The sequence below is a fragment of the Mesoplodon bidens genome (genome assembly GCF_964165515.1).
Source record: "Mesoplodon bidens genome assembly, chromosome: 1".
NCBI lineage: Eukaryota > Metazoa > Chordata > Mammalia > Artiodactyla > Ziphiidae > Mesoplodon > Mesoplodon bidens.
The window spans coordinates 107,509,126-107,531,198 of NC_138176.1; the positions used below are offsets into that span (position 1 = coordinate 107,509,126).

General features: G+C 40.5%; 1 protein-coding gene across 1 annotated transcript in view; it reads right to left on the reverse strand.

Annotated features, from left to right (window-relative positions):
* FMN2 (formin 2) overlaps nt 1-22,073 on the reverse strand; it is a gene marked incomplete at both ends in the record, with an annotated part of 311,706 nt that overhangs the window by 65,210 nt on the left and 224,423 nt on the right. Inside the window, 5 exons of the mRNA XM_081254035.1 lie at nt 9,933-10,053; nt 10,192-10,251; nt 12,857-13,003; nt 14,231-14,360; nt 14,519-14,610. Coding sequence (XP_081110161.1) covers nt 9,933-10,053; nt 10,192-10,251; nt 12,857-13,003; nt 14,231-14,360; nt 14,519-14,610 — 550 coding nt within the window. The remainder of the gene's footprint in view (nt 1-9,932; nt 10,054-10,191; nt 10,252-12,856; nt 13,004-14,230; nt 14,361-14,518; nt 14,611-22,073) is intronic.

The following is a 22,073-nucleotide window of genomic DNA, read 5'->3' on the forward strand; positions in this document are numbered from 1 at the left end:
GTTCTGAGAGCAAGTTCATTAAGTCCAATTTGTTCTTAAGTCCAACAAAGTTAGTCCATGTACCCAACTAACACAATCAGCTATATACCGCTGCTTTTACACTTGCTCTGGACATCCTGGGCTTTAAATAAAGATACTATACTAATGTACTCTATACAGCACTGTAAAGTACACAAAAGTACAACCGCTTGTAGAGGATGCAAGCACGTGACAATGTACACCAGTCATGTGAACTGATGTGACTGGACATGTGAATGCATGTTCAGATCTTTGAAAGTTCGCAACTTGAAGGTTCATATGTAGGGGACTTACTGTATTAATTTTGTACCTTTTAACTTCACTAATTCATTTATTAGTTCTAATAGTTTTTTGGTTGTGTCTTTAGGATTTTTTATATATAGTGTCATGTCATCTGCAAACAGTAACAGTTTTACTTCTTCCTTTCCAATTTGGATTCCTTTTATTTCTTCTTATTGTCTGATTGCTATGGCTAGGACTTCCAACACTATGATGAATAAAAGTGGTGAGAGCGGGCATCCTTTTCTTGTTCCTGACCTTAGAGGAAATGCTTTCAGCTTTTCACCATTGAGAATGATGTTTGCTGTGGGCTTATCCTACATGGACTTTGTTAGGTTGATATATATTCCCTCACACCCACTTTGTGAAGAGTTCTTATAAATAGATGTTGAATTCTGTCAAAAGCTTTTTCGACATCTATTGAGAGGATCATATGATTTTTATTCTTCAATTTGTTAACTGGAGAGGCTTTTCAGAGTCTACCTGCCAAGGCTCACATCCAAGCAATTTTGAAAAGTAATCTCCAAGGACAAGACTCAAAAAAGATTAAAACAGGGATTCTAATGTGCATTACTGTGTGAAGCGGGGAGGGGTAGGAAGGAGGCTGATTGGGTTCATAGCTTGAGTGGCTTGGGGATGAAGAACACAGGAGGAAGAGCATTTTTCAAAGGAAAGAAAATTAATTTGCTTTTGAACTTGCTGGGTATTAAGGTGACAATGGAATATCCAAGTGTAGTTTCAGCAAGCAGTTGGATTTATGAGTTTGCAGATCAGAGTGATACAGGAAAACTCTGAGTAAGACCACCTGAGAACAGCATATCCAGTGAGAAAAAGAGGGGGCCAAAGTTGAACACCTGAGCAATGCCAACTTTAATAAAGAAGCAGAGGAAGAGAAGGCCATGAAGAAAAAAGACTTAGAAGGAAATGTCAGATATTATAAGGAGAATCAGAAGTGAGTGGGGTTAGTGAGTCGAAGGGAACAGAGACAGCAAACAAGACAAAGGTGGAAGTAAAACGTCCCCCTCAATTTGGCAAATTGTGGCAACAGTTTCAGCAGTGCCAGGGACAAAGCTGTAACAGCGTGAGGACGGAATGGGAAGTCAGAGACCATGGAAGTGGACCAGGAATCTGTTACCATCTTGGTCAGTGAGCACACGTGTTCGAGAACAAGTGTCCAGCAAGGGCGAGGGGTGGGCTATGGGAAGAACGAGGGGCAAATGAACACAAACCCTTTATAGCTTCTGGAAAACTCTCCAAATATCCTAGTCTTGCCAACAGTGGGCAAGCAAATCCAGCTGCATGTTAAGAGAGGTGTATAATTCACATGCATCATTCTATCCTAAAGATGGATTTCAGAAAAATCTGATCCCTAACAAGTAAATGTCCATAGATTAATGCCAAGATAGTTCCTTATCACCTAAAAGTAATGGAAGTGGCAGAGATACCACATTCACAAACCCCACGATACCTTAGTTTGGGTGTGGCAGACTTAGCATTACAATCAGTGGAATAAGTTATGTACACTGAGCTCACCACTTTACATGCCAAAACAAACAGGTGTTTCACATGTGTACTCTTCAACAAGAATTCTGAAAGTGAACACTGTTTTAAACTGAAATGAATGGTTTTGCTCCTTAAATAATCATTCCAATGAGAGGAACTCTCAATTTTTTTTTTCACTCTCCATACACAAGTGATGCACTTCCATGGACAAATCCAGTGTACAGGATACAAAAGGATAAAATGTACTGGCTACAAAAAGATAAAACATAACACCTGTGACTTTCAAAATCTTAGTCAGCCTTTCTGTGCCTCAGGCTCTTTACCTGTAATACACAAACAGCAACAGAACCTGCCTCCTGGGGTTGTTACAAAGAATAAGTCAGTCAATACACGTAGAGCACTTAGAACTGTGCCTGGTACATGATAAGGTCCGTGTAAGTTTTCACCATCATTGCTGTTATTGTTATCTTTAGTTTTATCAGCAACAGTAGCAGACAAAAAAGCAGGATGCCCAAGGGCTAAGAGCATGGGTTTTCGAGACTGGGTTGGCATCCTGTCTCTTCCACTTACGAGCTGTGTGTCTTTGGCGAAGTAGGTACCCCCCTCTGTACCTCAGTCTCTTCCTTTGTAATACAGAGTTAATAAGTGTCTACTTCGCTGTGAAGATCAAAGGATTTTACGTAGGTAAAATACACAGAGGACTGCTGGATACACAGTAAGAGAACTATCATGTTTGCAACAATTACTATGACTTCACAATTACCACCACCAGACACCACCAGAGGTGCAGCTACTAACACACAACAAGAACACGGAACTCCCACTTCCTCAGTCTCAGGAAGCACTGAGGTAATGCTTCAGATTGTGGGAATGACATTTTTTAAAAAATAATAATTTATTTATTTATTTTAAAAAATTTTGGCTGCATTGCGTCTTCGTTGCTGCGCACGGGCTTTCTCTAGTTGAGGGGAGCGGGGGCTGCTCTTCGTTGTGGTGCGTGGGCTTCTCATTGAGGTGGCTTTTCTTGTTCCAGAGCACGGGCTCTAGGCGCGTGGGTTTCGGTAGTTGTGCCTCATGGGCTCTACAGCGCAGGCTCAGTAGTTGTGACGCACGGGCTTAGTTGCCCCACGGCATGTGGGATCTTCCTGGACCAGGGCTCAAACCCATGTCCCCTGCATTGGCAGGTGGATTCTTAACCACTGCGCCACCAGGGAAGCCCAATGGGAATGACCTTTATAGGGACAAACTAGGATAGTATCCTTTTTTCAAACATATTCCTTACTGGTCGTCACTAATTTCGATGTATCTCACACTAATAATCAATGGCCACACAATATATGTGGATACTGTGGGTGACACACTTGGGCTAGACGACCCTCCTGATCCCTTTGCCCCTCAATGCATCTATGTGCTCAGAGACAGGAGAGGCCATAACTGCACAGGCAGCGAAGGTAGGAATCCCTGTCTGATGTGAGCAAGCCTCCAAGTTGTTTACTGGTGGGTCTAAGCATAAACACTCAACAAAGGGGGAGTATACATGGTTGGCAATGGGCCTTCTTCTCACATTTGGCCTCAGGAAACATGAAAAGTCAACATTTACTTATTATCATGAGCAACACCATAGAGGTCACTTAGATCATTTAAATGGATTTGCTCTGTTAGTAAGGGCAGTCCAAAGTAAAACTAAAATAATTCTAAATTACTTATTTGACATGAACAGTATCTATGTAAACAGCATAATTTTATGTAATAAAACTCCACAAGTTTGTACTGTGCAGGATTTAGGACCAGACACGTGTGGATTCTTTTAGCTTCAAACTTGAATACACTGAAAGTGTCATAACATTCGTAAGACATGAAGTCATGAAGATTAAGTGCCATGCAGGTATTTACAGCCCCAAGTTTTGGGGATGCATGAGGACATTTCTAGTGACCAGGGGCCCAGTATTACTGAGGCCGGACTCTCTGCTCTCTCACCGCTCATCTTGACACCGTCCTTCACTTAGAACTGAATCTTGCTTGCCTCTCACATCACATCCTCACTTTACTGTTCTCTGGTACAAAAAAAGAGGGAGGCTGACACTAGGGCAGCAAGTTTCATTTCAAATACCAATTCTGGTCACATAACAGTGCGTACCTGAAGCATGTTCTTCAGAAGGATTTTGAATAGTCAAAACCTAATTCAACAGGTTAGGTTAGATAACCTTTTCTTTATTGAAGTATAGTTGATGTACAAATTATATAAGTTACAGGTGTACAATATGGTGATAAACAATTTTTAAAGGTTATAGTCCATTTATAGTTACTATAAAATATTGGCTATATTCTCTGTGTTATAAAATATATTCTTGTAGCTTATTTTATACATAATAGTTTGTACCAACCACTCATCCACCCTTATTCTGCCCCTCACCCTTCCCTCTTCTCACTGGTAACCACTAGTTTGTTTCTATAACTGAGTCTCCTTTTTTTTTAATGTCTTCTATTTATTTATTTATATTTGGCTGTGTTGGGTCTTTGTTGCTGTGTGCAGGCTTTCTCTAGTTGTGGCGAGTGGTGGCTACTCTTCGTTGTGGTGCGTGGGATTCTCATTGCAGTGGCTTCTCTTGTTGTGGAGCATGGGCTCTAGGCGCGTGGGCTTCAGTACTTGCAGCATGTGGGCTCAATAGTTGTGGCTCACGGGCTCTAGAGCGCAGGCTCAGTAGTTGTGGCACACAGGCTTAGTTGCTCTGCAGCATGTGGGATTTTCCTGGACCAGGGATCGAACCCATGTCTCCTGCATTGGCAGGTGGATTCTTTACCATTGCACCACCAGGGAAGTCCCTGTTAATATACTTTGGACATTAACCCCTTACTGGTCATATCATTTGCAAATATTTTCTCCCATACTGTAAGATGTCTTTTCATTTTATCGATAGCTTCCTTTGTTGTGCAAAAGCTTTTAAGTTTAATTAGGTCCCATTTGTTTATTTTTGCTTTTATTTCCTTTGCTTTAGGAGACAGATCCAAAAAAAATATTGCTACAATTTATGTCAGAGTGTTCTGCCTATGTTTTCCTCTAGGAGTGTTACGGTTTCTGGTCTTACATATAGGTCTTTAACTGATTTTGAGTTTATTTCTGTAGATGGTTTTAGAGAATGCTCTAATTTCATTCTTTTATATGTAGCTGTCTAGTTTTCCCAGCACCAGTTATTGAAGAGACTGTCTTTTCTCTATTGTATATTCTTTCCTCCTCTGTTGTAGATTAATTGACCCTATGTGTATGGGCTTATTTCTGGGCTTTCTATCCTGTGCCATTGATCTATATTTCTGTTTTTGTGCCAGTACCATTCTGATTCAAATACCATAGCTTTGTAGTATAGTCTGAAGTCAGGGAGCATGATTCCTCCAGCTCCGTTCTTCTTTCTCAAGATTGTTTTGGCTATTTGGGGTCTTTTGTGTTTCCATACAAATTTTAAAATTATTTGCCCTAGTTCTGTGAAAAATGCCCTTGGTATTTTGATAGGGATTTCACTGAATCTGTAGATTGACTTGAATAGTATGGTCACTTTAACAATGCTAATTCTTCCAATCCAAGAATCTGGTATATCTTTCCACCTGTTTGTGTTGTCTTCAATTTCTTTCATTAGTGCCATTGTAGGTACGGTTTCAGACATGTTCCTGTATTACTGAGAACTTGAATTTTCTTTTTAAAAATTAATTAATTAATTAACTTATTTATCTATTTTTGGCTGTGTTGGGTCTTCGTTCCTCTGGGCGGGCTTTCTCTAGTTGTGGCGGGCTGGGGTTACTCTTCACTGCAGTGCGCAGGCTTCTCATTGTGGTGGCTTCTCTTGTTGCAGAGCACAGGCTTTAGGCACACGGGCTTCAGCTGTTGTGGCACGTGGGCACAGAAGTTGCGGTTCACGGGCTCTAGAGCATAGGCTCAGTAGTTGTGGTGCATGGGGCTTAATTGCTCTGTGGCACATTGGATCTTCCCGCACCAGGGCTCGAACCCGTGTCCCCTGCATTGGCAGGCGGATTTTTAACCACTGGGCCACCAGGGAAATCCCAAGAACTTGAATTTTCTGCACTGTATCAAACTCAAGGACACCAGCAGTCATTCTCAAAATAGTACCTGCTGGCAGCTGCCAACCTTATGGTCTCAAGGTTTCCCCTTGTAACTAAGCAACCATTTCGGGCCCCATGGGTCCTTGCTTAACAAACACCCTTACTTCTTGCACCTCCAATCCTAATTCTTAACAAACAAATTACATAATTTTGCAGTGTTTGCCTGTATAAGCCTTCCCCATTTTGTAGTCCAGCAAAACACAACTGAAGTGCTTCTTGACTTTTTGTCTCCCAGGCTATAGCCCTCAGTTAGGCTCAAATAAAATTGTTTTATGTTCCTATTGTAAATTGTTTATTGCTTATTTACACTGACATAAATAATGTATTTTCCTGTTTGCATTTTCAGTGTTCTGATGTTCCATGCTGAAGTGATATTCATTATAAAATCTTAATAAAAAATATTTTTAAAAAGCTATTGGTTGCATTTGAATTGAGTTTATAACATCATGTTTTCTTTCCTTGAACAAAAATAAATAAAACCAGAAATTTACAATGATAAATACAATTGTTACAAACAAATATAAATCAATACAAACAAGTTTAAGGACTGATTTTTCCTAAATATGTCTGGATACAGACATTATTTCAACGTCTGTGAAAGATATAGGTAATAAATTTTAAACACTTTCCAGTCAAATACTGAAGGTGGGGGAGGGTAGAGGATACAGGGAGGAATGTGCATGAGAACATTCTTGCCCAGTTCCAGGAACTTAATTACTCCATGCTCAGTGCATGCAGAGTTGAGTCATGTGGCGAGTGGAACTGTTTCGACTCAAGGAAGGCACTGGAACGGAAGCCATCACTTGGCATCCAGAGAAGCTGCTACAAGTTTTGACAGCCAAAATATTTTAAAACAATACTCTTTTCAAAGGGGAAAGATAGAAATATTGATACCTTGTCTAGCATTGTGAATGAAAGTATTTGTAGTCATCCTTTTGGGAGGCTACTAATAAAGTTAATCTCAAATAATTTAAGCTCTTTTGCTCCAACCAGCAATTGACCTGTGGTGAGACCAGTAGCTAATGAGTCTCTGGCACTAGTATTATAGCTTAGCAGATGGTTCTTAACTAATACTCTGGGGTGATGCTAAGAGAGAAAATGGGGTTCTATTTCTGGATATGTTGAATAGTTTTCTTAGAACAAGTTTACTTTGATTAAAATTAATGGTTTTAAAGCTAAATGTCTAAAAGGAGTAAACAACTCTGCTGCTTGTTCTGCTTGTTTTCGGAAAATAGTATTAACCACATAAGGTGATCTGTGGGATTGGAGTGAAGGTTTTACCCTACATTAGTTTTATTAATGCAAAATGTGGAAGATGTGGAGAACATCTTGACATGGAAAAGAATGAATAAGTTAAATTTTATCGTACAGTGCTTTCCTAAATAAATTTCTTTGGTTATCATGTTTTTATATTCTAGAGAAGAAAAATTTCTTAAATAATAAATTCATGACTAGGTAGATCTTAAAACTACTAAGGGAAACAAAATGTAGTTAGCTATCTGTGCTCATGGTTTTTTAAAATCTAAGTTAACTTTAATGGTGCTGTACACCATCCAAAGACAATGAATGCCCTTATGACGTCCTGCCTTCTTAGAGCTTGCTTGCTTTATTTTGCTTTTGTATATTTAATAAAAACTGTCTCAAATGTTAAAAAAAAAAAAAAAAAAGAGAGAAGCTGCTAACGGCCAGGAGAGAACAAAAGCTACCTTTCACTGAGCTCGGACAGTCAGGGGAGCACCAAGGAGCTGCAGGAATCTTGGGAACAAGTACAGACACCAAACACAGCGGGTGCTCTTACAAAATGCTAAAATGAGGTTCAGTTGTCTGAGCCATAACGCATTATTTCTTGGTCTTTCTTTTGAAATGAAAATTAAGTCTAGAAGCAGAGGCAGGAACAGTGACAGAGCCAGAAGATGAGTGACCAAATGGTTATAGATTATCTGTCTTTATCAAACTAGTCACACTCCTTATTCTATTTTTTATTATAAATAGCTAATATTTTTGGATACTTATTATATGGAAAATATTGTGAAAACTCTCTACATATATCATATCATTTTCTAAGTCTTCTTAAAAAAACTTGCTTCTGAAAAAAAAAAGTGGACAGGCTATCTGAATCTTCTGAAATGAATTACTTAATTTGATCACTTGAAAGGAATCATTATTAGGCTACATTTATCAAAGTGAACATTATTTTAAGGTAATTATATCCAAAATAGTACCTCTCAAAAAATTTCTCTTTTTAGCTCTGCATCTTGTGAGAATCTGCCATTTTCATGACCTCATGTAACTATAGTGAGAAAGCATGTAGATACGAAAAGTGAACGAGAAAACATTCCAAAGGGAAGCACCAACCAAAGTCAACATAAACCCTCTGTCCATGAGATCACCATTCCACCTGTTTATAAAATCATGTGTAAACTATGAAATCCTGCTTTGCAAGACTGAAGTGATCAAAGTGTTAAGTATTTTCCAGAAACCCCAGAAGTGCCCAGCACCACATGAGGGGGGGAGGCGGGGAGAAAAGAAGAAGAAGGAGAAGAAAGAAGAACAAGAAGAAGGAGAAGGAGAATTTCATAAGCAAACCAAGATACCTGGCTAAATTTTGAAGTATGATAAATACTACACATGAATGGTTTGCCTTTTGTATTGCTTTAAGAAATCATACTTAAATACATAGTAATGTAGCATTACACAATTGTAACATAGTTTTAATTGTTATTTATTTAAAAACAGGCAGTCATTCTTGGGCTCTATCCATGAGCACCCATAGTTGATGCTCTCAGGGGAGCATCTAAACGGCAGGACTTCACCCCTCCTTGACAGTGACGATTATATCTCTGGTACTCACAGCACCTAGCAAAGGCCTTTCATGCATCAGGCCCATAATAAATGTTAAGTATTTAGGAACTACGGGCAAATTATATAATGTTACTATGTTGATTTAAATCCATATAAACGCATCTGTGACCAGAATATAACAACTCCACAAATCTGATTACAGATCAGTATCTTTAGATAAACATTTCAACACTGGGATAGAATCTCTTAAAAAGTTTCATCATCTTTTTGGTTTCTGGGGTAACCAAGCCTCTTCTCATATAGTGATACAACATGAAATGAAAATCTCACATAAACTTACTCCATCCCTGTCTGTGCTTAAAGAGTTACAAAGATGCTTAAATCGACAGCTGAGGTGTTCTCAACTTCACATCAAGAAGAAGCCTCATGAAAAGAAAGTAAAAGGGATGAGTGAAATAGGTGAAGGGGATTCGGGGTACAAACTGACAGTTATAGATAAGTCACAAGGATGTAAGGTACAGCATAGGGAATAAAGTCAATAATACTGTAATAACTTTGGTACATAATAGATGAAGATATATTGTTGTACACCTGAAACTAATATAATATTGTAAGCCAATTGTACTTCATTAAAAAAGGCAGGGGAAGGGGATGAAAGGGATTTTATCTACAAAAATAAAAAAACTGTAAACTACTTGCTTTTGTGCTTTTCTTTAAATTTACCATTTTGAAGAATTTCAAACTCTCTTCAAAATGATTTGATATAAGGCTTTTCAACTAACAAAAAAGCATTAACATGCATGTGTCTTTTGACCAAATATGTGAAAAAAGATGTTTTCTTCCCAGAAAAGTTTACATGCCACAAAATCTCAGACAACTATAGCAAGGGTAGGTAGGAGGGAATATGTATCTTTTAACGACATGATAAATGTACAAATGTTCTCGGCTATAAAGTGAAAGCAAGACAGTCAAATCTGCCCCTGATGAAAGAGGCTGCTATTCAAATAACCAAGATACTATTCAATAACTAAATTTCTAATACACATAACTTTTTAAACAACAAAAGAATAAGATTATTGGTAAATTTTTTCTTTTGCCAAACACACAAAAAATGTTACATGGATGTAAAAGATTTTACTTTCTTTAAAAACATTGAAAAGTCTGTCCTAATTTAAAAAGCATAAATAACAACCATGAGTTTCTTTAACATTGTAAGTTACCTCTCAGGTCTTTCTTGAGTTTTCTGAGGTCTTTTTGAAAGTCCTCAAACTTCATCTGCGAGGCCTGAAAGAGGTCCTGGGGTTCGGGCAGTGGAAACACACACTGTTCCTTCCCAGCATCCTGATCAGCAGGAAGCACAAAACATTTAAATGAATGAGGACTGAGCAACAGCAGCAATGACAAAACGAAGACAAACACGGCCAAATTGCTCAACAATGAGGAATAACAAGATGTGACTCTATGTAAAAACTGTCTCACCTCATCAAAATTGCGAAGATAGTAGGATACGATATATGACAAAAGGCTTCTGCTATTGTCCTAGGCAGAGAGACCAAAGTGAGTAGAAATATATTTTTTAAATTATTCAATATACAATGTTAAATTAAATTCACTCCAGTAAATCCACACATGTAGATGAGAATATTTGGGATGAAACGTGAAGTTCTCTGTTTCTTCTTACTTTAACGGTCCAGACGGTCTTGTTTTCCCCACTGTTCCCACCTAAGCCCCACGTGGAAGCACAGCTGTTTCAGGGTGGAGTCTCAGATGTATACACCTTTCTGTTTTCACTCTCCTCGACCAGACAATTAGTTCATTAATTTTATGTTTTATTATTGAAAGGTATAACTACTATCTAAACTGAAATGACTAAATATCACCAGCATTTCTGCATGGCTGGACCAACAGGGACCACTCCAACAGGAAGTTTGATTGAGGCTTGTTAGTATGTAGATTAAGAAAATTTAAGTTAAGTGTTATTTCAAGTAAGCTGGAGCTTTAAAAATGCAAATGCGTATTATAAATTATGTCAGCAACTGAGATTTAGGAATTAATATCCATGCAGCTATAAATAATGTATGTAGTTCTAAAGAAAAAAAATGTTTCATATCTAACAATCTTCAAAGAAGAGCTTTCCACCTTCTTTCTGGCATATTTAGAGGAATTAATTTTTAATTTTTTTTCATTGCTCAAAATTAGTATTAGATAATCTGAATGTGTGAAACCAAATACATATTTTAAAAATACACCCTATAATACAAACTTTGTTTTCTGGAATGTTCAATCTAACCATGATTTTTCCCCCACTGATGATAAAAGAACAACATCCCTTTATAATCAAGTTTGACATGACATGATAATATATCTATTAGACTCCCCATATATATTTCTATATACATATATTACACAGAAATATATAGCTATAATAATAAAAGTAATACATTTATTAGAAACAGGATTGCTTATAAAATGATTTAAGCACCTGACTTCCTTTGTCTTTCCTAACTTGCAAATCAGTGAAATGATCAGCAATACCTGAATCAATTAACAAAACACATTAAATGCCTGCTGACAGGCGTGCTGAGCAGAAGTTAATTCTGACTGATCCAAGGAACAGCTCCATCTATGCAGGTCTATATAACTATATAGATATAGTTATCTTCATTTTATACAGAAAGAACCAAATAGACTTTGCATATAGCTCTTGTGAGAATGCAAGTGAAATTATTTTTAAAAAACTTGCTTCTTGATTATTTTTTCCAGATTATTCTTTAATTATTTAAATTAATGAAATTTAACTTATAGGAGGATTGAATAACATATATCAATCAATACAAAAAAATCCCTTATTCATATATAATTATGATCATCAGAATCTATTTCAGATTCATTTTGATAAGTAACATTATATTGATGCTATTTGTATTCCAATGTTATTTACAAAAACTACTTGTTTCAATCCAACAATCAGCTGTAAGAACTATTCAAAAACTACCATGTGTTTAGAAAAAACCTTTTGTTTTTGATTAAATGATTTATCATGTTGACATATTGGAGGTTCCTATGAAAATGTATATCATACAAATAAAACAGCATTTGAAGAAATATGACCATAAAAATCACAAAAAATATATGCTGTTGGTGTTCCAAGCAAGGACTATGTTTTTCCCAATTATGGAAAAGCACACTGTCTGGCATTTCATAGAAGCCCGATGAAGGAATGTTAAATGAACATATGAGTGGATATGAGTGAATAAACCAGTGAGTTGTTGACTGGCAGAAAAAATAAAAAAACAGCATCTCCCTCCTATCAGAGAGATTATTGCCTTATCTAGGAGGGCCAATTCTCTGTACTTTCATTTTTATAGGCCAATTGTTCACTTAAACTCAATATTTTAAAAACGTTTCCTTCATAATTTCCTTCATCATATAGTTCTTTGTGAAGACTATTTTACCAGAGAAACAGAATTCTATTATTTTCTAAGTTTACAATGTCAGGCTTTAACTCTGACCATTGTGGTGGCTTCCCTGATGTTATATTTCTACTGACACTCTCATAATCTCTTAGATGTTAATTTTAAGCAAACACAACTACAGAAGTAGAATAAAAAATAATAATTAGGTTTGCAAAAGGGCTTAGATGTTCCCATATATACCAGTATCAAGGAGAGGATGATATAGAGAAAAACAGGATCATCTTTTAAATGTTATTTATGAACTACTTTCACGCGTCTTTGTTTTGTTTTTAAAACATGGGCCTGTTGGCCTCCATTGCTTAACATGGAGAGAAGAAGAAAGTGATGGATACTCTGTCTAATTTATAGAAATCAACTAGTCCTCAGATCCAAAAGGATAAATATTAGCAGACATCGGGAAGATAGTAAAAAAATAATTATTTTTATTTTAAAATATTGTCTTCTCAATTATTCATTAGACACAGGATTCAAAATTACTCACTTTAGGAAACATTTTTCTTCTCTAGATCACAAAAATACGGTGGCCACTACTTTTATCTAGCTTAGAACACAAAGGAAATTTTTACCTTGGGACATAAATATTTATCACACTGGTTTACAGTCAAACTTATTACTCAACAAGATGCCCAGTCCTCAGTGTGCTACATTCACTCACCCGAAATACTTACACTGCTTTTGACGTCTTTCAGCTTTGGGAGGATGTCTAACCCGAAACCGTCTGCCTGTCCCCGAGTCTTATTTCCACCATTCATGTAGTTGCCAAAGGCAAGAACCAAACCCAAAACTTGCATGACCCCTGAGCCATTTTTTAATGTCTGTAAAACAGGATAAAGAAGAATCTCTCATTCACAGTCTTGTCTGAGTTATCTTAAGTCAGTGGCAGATATTCACATTATATTAATAATTTGGGGTCACATCCAAACTTTATCAGTGCTCATTTTAGTATATTTAAGAGCAGTGTCTCCAAAGATAACTTAGAAAAAGTTGCACCACCCACAAGCATGCAGGTTGTGCTTCTGTAGCTGAGACGCACTAGCCTAGGTCATTTCTGTGATGTAACTGCATGGAAAACAAATATGGCTGTGATATGAGAACCACCACAAAATAATATCACTGCCATCGGCCTAACTGTACCTGCCTCTGTGCAATGCAAATTTTTGGCTTACACATAGCACAGAGGAGATCAGCTCGGTGCTTTGTGACCGCCTGGAGGGGTGGGATAGGGAGGGTGGGAGGGAGGGAGACGCAAGAGGGAAGGGATATGGGAACAGATGTATATGTATAACTGATTCACTTTGTTATAAAGCAGAAACTAATTAAAAAAATTTTTTTTGGCATAAGGTGTAACTACCAAAACGTAGTTATAAAGTTTAATTTCCAAATTTAGATATATCCCTGAAAGGTTCACACTCATTTCTTCCAAAACACACAGTTTAAGTTGAATTTGTACATCACTTCCTCTGAAAATGTGTCTTTCATGACATCTTACTACTTTTCAAAATGATTTACCATAGCCCGAAAGAATGGTGCTATTTTGGCAAACTGTTTTAAATGTTAATATTGGTAATTTCTGCCAAGCATTTGTTCTTTGTTTTCAGAAGAATATTTATCTTCTGTCGAGTCATACAGCTGTTCCTGAAGCATTTGGTTTGAATCACTAACAATTTGTTGAGGGGCCCTCCCCAAAATGGAGGAAAATAAATAAAACGTCTTCACGTGGCTTTTGGCTGGCAGTCTGATGGAGGAGAGGCCCATGACAAGGGAAGATTGTGCTTTGGCAAAAGCAGGGGGACAGAAGCCTGAGGGGGTGGATGCCCAGTGACCATGCCCCAGCAGCGCTGTCCCGGGTCCACTCGCCCTCCTGCACATTTGCTTTGACCTTGATGCTCAGTCATCATGCTTTCTCTTTGGTGGGACCACTATCCTTCAGATTTTATGAGTACTTATGGTAAATAAAAGACAACTTGTTTGCAATACAAACATGACTGAACACAATTAAATATCAGAACCCAAGCGACAGCCCCCAATGGACCAGCACCCACCTCACACAACTTCTGTAGCAGCTCCAGTTTGCGCCGAATTGAGCAAATGCTTTCTGAAAATGTGGACTGAAACAGGATGCAAAAGACTCGCTCTGAAAAGTTGGGGATTAGTGACAGTTCGTAAAGGAACCTAAGGAAATAAAGCCAAGTTAAGAGGAAAAAGATGCACATAAACACGTTCATCCTCACATCATTCATGATACTGATGCACAGAAGGTACTTCATTTTCTGAATGGAAAGAGCCCCCCGTGGCCTGGACGCCGCCCGCGGGGCCGAAGCCCTGCTTACTGCTCAGGTTTATCCAGAGACTTGGTGTTTTCCTTGTCTTTGGAGGACCGGCCGTGTTTTTCAATTTTTTCCAGTTCATCTGACTGTGCTCTCTGGAACAACAAAAGCCAAGTGTTTTTTAGATAATGATGATCAGCAAAACTCTCTATATTTTCATATTTCTTAGCCTCTGTTTGAAGGAAAGATCATCTCCAAATCTTCCAAATGTTATTGTCTGTTAGTGACATGCAAAATATTTATTCCAGCATGCTTTAAAACAACAGTTTCCCTCTCTTGTTTTTTAGCGGTTTATAATACCCTCTAGAATGCAAGAAATTCATTTTAAAGTGTCATTTCTTATTCAGAAATTAATCAAGTTAAATCTGGAAGTAATTTGATCCTAAAGCCATTAAAGATTTTTAAAGGGAAAAGTACCTATTTAACTACTGAAATCATTGCTTATATCTGTTTTGGGGAAAGAACAGTACAATTGAATTATTAAGTCATGGAACAAAAATAAAAGATTTTGATTCTTCTGAATTTTCTTTTTGATACAAAAATGGCTCTAGGCTTTTCTTCCTAGGTGTCTTCTTTCCCCTTTTAAAATCTCAAGCTAAAAATTTGTTGTTCTAAGTTTGTTTCTTTGTAGGAGAGGATCCTGTGCATTTTAACATAAGGTAGAAGATTTTATAGGCTTCAAGGAACACAAACTTACTCTTTGTGGAGAATTTGGATGATTTTATTTTCAGTCTTGTCTCTGTAATTCACAAAGATGTTTCAAAACAGCCAAAATACTACATTGTCTAAGTGCATTAACAAGTTTGAGTAGACCACCCTATCTTGGGTTTGAGTCTAGTCCTCCGATATTAAAATCCCTTCACCCATTATTTGTTGTTTACACAGAAAAGCAGCTCAGCCATAAACTGCTGTAGATGACAGAACCTGATCAGTTTCTAGAGACTACAGATTTCCTCTAAACAAAGCATGTTCTGTTTTGAATTCACTGATTGTTCTGAAATGCAGGTTTTTCTATAGATGGGATTAACTAGCAAAGGCTAGCTTCTCCAAGGAAGCTTCTTTTAGCATGGAAAGATTTGATGACAGATCGGTAGATCTTCTGAGGGTTTGATCAATTTTGTTTCCGGAATGTAATGTGACAAAAGGATACTGAGAAGTAAAGGTACGACGTCCACCGCAAAGCTTGCCTTGCCCACCTTGACCCCATTATAACCAGTCTCTCTCTAGAACAGCACGGAACCTTGTGTTTGCTCTGTATTGTGCTACACGTACCACAGTGTCTCACTGGTGATGCACACACATGCCCACAAGCTTCTGGAGGAGGAAGGCCGTGTCTCACTATGGTCCTAGTGACTGGTATGGTTCACTACCATATGGTTAGCCCTCAGTATCGTGGGCTCCGCATTTGTGGATTCAACCAAATGGAGATCCAAAACATGTGGGGAAAATTCCATAAAGTTCCAAACAGCAAACTTGGATTCACTGTGCTGCAGCAACCTTTTACACAGCACTTACACGGCATCATAAGTAATCGAGTGATTTAAAGCATACGGGAGGGTGTGTGGGGTTATATGCAAGTACTGCACAACTTCATTTAAGGGACTTGAACGTCTGAGGATTTTGGTACCAAGCCCCTGCAGATACCTAGGGGTGACTGTGCAGTTAGCAGTCAGTAATTTTTTTTAAACATTGAAAAATTAAATCAGTAATTGAATATGAAAAAAGAAGGCCTCCAATTCTGGGGAGAAGAGGGAGGTAAAAGCACGAAATATAATGACAGGACACTTGAAATAAGAACTACTGAGGACATGATGATACAATACCAACTGCTCAGCATCATCCTGAGGGTACAATGAGAATCTTTATGAGGTAATTTGAATCCAAAATAGATACCTATGCCTACATGAGACAGAATGAGTCATTTCAAATGCTAGGACACAAATAGGTAGATAAAGAAATAAGAAAGCTGTTCCCAGCAAAAGTACATACGACTTCACTCATCTGTACATCCATTCCACACAACTCTTTTGGGTACCCATCACTCATCTCTTGTGCAGGAATACTTATGTGTGTAAAGGTACAAGAAGTAGAACTAAAACATCGTAGGCTTTTAAGCAATATTCATCAAAGCTACAAATTCTGCTATTCATCAGTACACCAAGACCAACTGCTTCTTCTTGCCCATCATCTCAGCTTTCTCCTTGCAAAACATGTGGGATCAAGCAAAAGTCAGTTATTTTCTACCTGTTAAGGCCCCAAATTCTTACTCTTATCAGCAACCATCAACTATGTCAAACTATTGACTACAAATCTGTACCAGAACTTAGAGGTCACCTCGATAATTCTGGATTTGTTTGACCCCCAAAATGAAGTTAGTCTCAAGGGTTCTTCTCTGGTCCACCAGTTTGAAGTAATCATCAGGGTCGGGCTTTAAAAAGGATGAATTTTAGGGATTTATTCATCTACCAATTCAATCAGAGACGGACTGTTTACCAGGCACTACACCAGACACTGGAGATAAAAACATATACGCTGGGCTTCAGATTTGAGAAAAACCCCACCGCACGACACAGCATGTTGCTCATAGCACCACTCTTATTTGCTCAACCCTGCTACAGCAATCGTCCACTGCTTTTTTGTTTTTGTTTCTGTTTTTTTTTTTTTTTTTTGAGGTACGCAGGCCTCTCACTGCTGTGGCCTCTCCTGTTGCGGAGCACAGGCTCCGGACGCCAGGGTCAGCGGCCATGGCTCACAGGCCCAGCCGCTCCGCAGCATGTGGGATCCTCCCGGACCGGGGCATGAACCCGTGTCCCCTGCATCGGCAGGCGGACTCTCAACCACTGCGCCACCAGGGAAGCCCTCCCACTGCTTTTTAAAATTATACATAACCCTCTATAAGAAGGGGATGCTAGTGACCACACTACCATACCAGTGGTGATGAGAGTTATCTATCGAAATAGTTTCATTTTTCCTTATGGCCAAAGACACACAGGCAAAGTAACTACACACTCACATACCAATGAACAACATAAAGGAATTTCCAAGTTCCAAACATTCAAGTAGCAAGCCTTCCCTCTCCCAGTCTCACAAGACCAGATCATTTCAGTCTCCAGCACAGGGAATGTCTTTTGGTTACTACCTTCCTTTACTTACTGCACACTCCCCCTTCCCACTCCCACCCCGATTACCTGCAGGTTTGTACCAGAATTTCCTTTTCTCAAGAGTTCCTGTTAGCCTAGAAATGAAATAGATCTATTGCTGCTAAGTTGGAGGCTTTCACCAGTTACCAAAGATTGATGGCACCCAACACCCAGACACACTCCTCACTCAACCGCTGGCCAGAACCGACCTGGATTCCTGGCTGCCAGCCCCGGATTTCACCAGGTATTTTGACCTCCACGGCCCTAAACCCACATGCCCTGCAACTGAAGGCTGCTCTTCCAACTCCTGAGAAAAACCGTAGCTCCCAGAGAGGATGGGGCTGGGGAAGAGGGGGTGCAGGGGGAGAGGAGGCTGTTGAGAGGGATGATGTGCTTTCCTGATGCCGAGTCTATTGCTGGCATTCAGCCAGTGTTTCTCAAGCCGGGTTCCAGGGAACACTGACTTGGGTCCTGAGATTCATTAAGCATTGCTGTGTGAGGACTTTTCCCGGCGGTCCAGTGGTTAGGACTCCGCGCTTCCACTGCAGGGGGCGTGGGTGGGGTTCAACCCCTGGTCGGGGAACTGGGATCCCACATGCTGCGCAGTGCAGCCAAAAAAAAAAAAAGAAAAAAATTGCTGTATGGTACATGCTAAATAAATACTCTCAGAAGTTATGTTGTTGAAAAAACTATTTCATTTTAACAGCGATCCTCATACCTAATTGATCATAAAACGTGTGTGTGTGAGAGGGAAACAGAGAGAACAAGATAGAAACGCTCCCAAGGAGCCGGTGTTCCAAGGGATGCAGGTGGGAACACGGTGCAGGCCAGACTCTCACCAGTCCCCGTTCGGTTTCTACCATTTTCTCAGTGTTTCTAGTCTACATCTCATCACTAAATCTTGGCCTCAGCCCTTGCCCTCGTGTCTGCCTCCGGATGGGCTCCCGCTGGTCACAGCATCACACCCCCTGTCCCTGGACCCCCGACAGCCCTCCTCAGTCCCCAGGGCCAGGCCCGCGCTCCCACCAGCCCACACACGACAAAAGGCTTCAGCCCGCGTTTCCGAGACAGCCCGCGTTCCCCTGCATATGTCCACACGAGCAACTGCTTCCCTAACATTTTCTCCTGCAGAGCTCAGAAGCACCTTGGACAAAAAAGCCTAAAAACAAACTCATGTTTTCTTCCCCCAAACACTCAGCGGTCCTGATGACAGCAAAGTGGAAACGAGTCACCCAGCCGGACGCCGATGAGTTGCCCAGCCTCAGAGCAACTCTCCCCCGCCACTCCCAATGCCGTCGTCCGGCCCGGGCCACCACCCTCCTGCCCGTTCTGCCTGGCCCCCGTCACCGCCTCCAGCTGTGACACTGGCCCTACACGGCACGCAGTGTCACTCTGTAAGGATGCGGACCGGAGCCTGTGCTCCACGCCACTCCTCACGCCTGCGTCTCGGCTGACCCTCACTCTTAGATCAGCACACAGACCCCGGGTGCCCGCGAATCCCCCGTGGCTCAGCGCCCGCCCCCATCTTGTGTCCTGCCCGCACCTGCTGAGCGCTTCTGTCCCCACTGGCTTTCCTCCAGTTCCTCAAGTGGATCTCACTCCTCTTACACCGATGCTGCGCCTTGTGTCTGGAACATTCCCCACACATCTCACCCCTCAGCACCCTTGCTTCTCTGCTCTGGGGAGGCCGCCTTTCACTTCCTCACCAGCCTGGGTCCTCCTGGGGACACAGCCCCATTGGGCATCACCACTGGAAAGGAGTCTGGGAGGCGTGGCTCCCAGAGTACAAAGACAGCTCCATAAGCCCAAGGATAAGGTCAATGTTTTCATCATTGCAACCAGAGCACATGCCTGAAATAAAGCAGACGTTTAATAAATATCTGATGAAATAATCACAAACGCGTGGAGTTTATTATATATAAATTACTCCAAAGTCACTCATTTCTTCCTAACCTCCTATCTCCTCATTCAGTCTCATCTTTTCTCTCCTTTCTGCAAATAGAAACAGTAACTACCAGGCCTTGAAACAGTGGGTGTCTGACTTTGGAGAAGTCAAGGTCACAATGTCTGGTGACGTCGACGACAGCAACCAGGCAGCCGGTTCTGTGCTGGATGGTGGTTGAGGGGAGACTGTGCCTGGTCTCCAGGAGTTTTCTTTTCTTTATTCCTGTGCTATTGATCCAGCATCAGCAGCAACCTTCCTCTTCCTGTAATTGACCTGTAATTATCTCTCCCTCTCTCCACTCACCTTTCCCCTCAGCCCTTTCTTTCCTACCTGAGCCTCAAACTCCCTTCTCCCCCACCCATCTCTCCCTGAGCCCTTCACAGCCCTCCCTCTCCTTCCCCAGCTCAGAATCTCGGAGGTAAACTGACTTCTCTCATCTTGGGCTTGGTTTATGAATCCCCACGATCTGGCTTTTGTTCTCTCACTAAGCTCAAAAATGATCTTCTTACAGCCAAGAGTCTCTTGTTAGATAACACAAGAGGTCCTATTTATTGAGCCCTTAATAACAGTCAGGCACCCTGCAAAGTGTTCTCCATGTACAATGTCATGTAGTCCTCACAGAGCCCTGACAGGCATCGTTATCACCAACAGCATCACCCCTATCGTATGATGAGAATGCTGAGTCTTAGGTCTCAACCAGTAAGCATGGGTGCCAAGGTCCAAGCCTTCACCTATCGTCTCCTGATGTCAAGGGGCTGACACAGATGTCTTTTTTACAGAAGTGCTACTGAGCCCCAGGCTGCCTACTGAAGGGGCCCAGGGCCTTGAAGACCAACATGGGGCCAAGACGAGGACACCCCATTCCTTGCCAGTCATTCCTGCAACTAAAAGTCCTGGAACTAAGACCACAAACAAACATAGGAAAGCTATGAAAAATGCAGGGAAGGCTGACTGGCTGGGAACCTCACAAGCTGAGGAAAGCCGCAAGCTCCCTGAATTTTCTTTCTTCCTTCGTCCCCAGTGGGGTGCTGGAGAGGCCTGGATGCAGGACCACCTCTAGACAAAGGACATCTGGCAGAAAAAAACCTCATTCTTAACACTGGGCCTACTCGAGCCGAAAACCAAGAGAAAAACTGACCCCTCGCGGAATCAGTGTGGCCGAGTGGAGAAGCGAACATCCCCCGACCTGGCAGCAATGCGGTAAAGCTGGTTGGCAGAAGGCAATGCTACTCAGCGACCCTCTTCCCCGACCTCCCCCCCGGTGGCTGGGGGGCAGGCTGGTGCTTCTCCCACCCCCGGCAGCAACGAGGCAAATGAGGTGGCTCAGAGGGGTGACAGTGAGCCCTACAATCTAACTGGAAAAGGGGCAGAAGACGTGGACCTCACCAAAGAGAACACACAGAAGACAAACACATGAAAAGACGATCATTTGCCATTAGGAAAATGCAAATTAAAATCACAGTGAGATATTACCATACACTTACCTATTACAACAGCTAAAATTTAAAAGATGGTGACAGTACCAAGGATGCAGCAAAATTAGATCTCTCCCATATTGCTTCTGAGGACGTTCTGGAGAATAGTTTGGCAGCTTCCTAAAAATACATTCTAAATATACATTTAACATATGCCGGGCATTTATCGCAAAGATGAGAAAGCTTATATCCACACCAAAAACTTAATGTATATGAATATTCATAGGAGTTTTATTTGTAATAGCCAAAACCCGAAAACCCAAATGTCCCTCAATGTAGGAAACAAATGTTGGAGTGTTCACACCATGGAATACTATTCAGCAATGGCAAAAAAATAAGCTTTTGATACACTCAACACTTGGATGGATCTCAAGGGAATTATACTGAGTGAAAATAAGCCAATATCAAAAGGTTACAGGTTACATCCTATATGATTCCATTTATATAACACTCAAAATGACAAAATTACAGAGATGGAAAACAGAATAGTGACTGCCAGGGATTAGGAATGGGGAAAGGGGTCTCTGCAGAGGTGGAACAATTCTGTATCTTTTTTTTTTGGCTGTGCCGCAGGGCTTGTGGGATCTTAGTTCCCCAACCAGGGACCAAACCTAGGCCCTGGCAGTGAAAGCACCGACTCCCAACCACTGGGCCACCAGGGGATTCCCAACAATTTTGTATCTTGATTGTAGTAATGGTTACACAAATCAACACATGTGATAAAACTGTACAGAACTACACACACATAGAAACATGTGCACGCACGCACACACACACACACACACAAAGGAGTGCATGAGGAACCAGCAAAATCGAAAAAAGGTCTATGGGTCATACCAATGTCAATTTCCAGATTTTAACATTGTACTACACTTTTGTAAGATGTTATCACTGGGGAAAACTGGGTGAAGGCTACACAGGACCTCTGTGTACTATGTATGTTGTGTCCTGTGAATCTGCAATTACTTCAAAATAAAAACTTAAAAGAAAAAATCAAC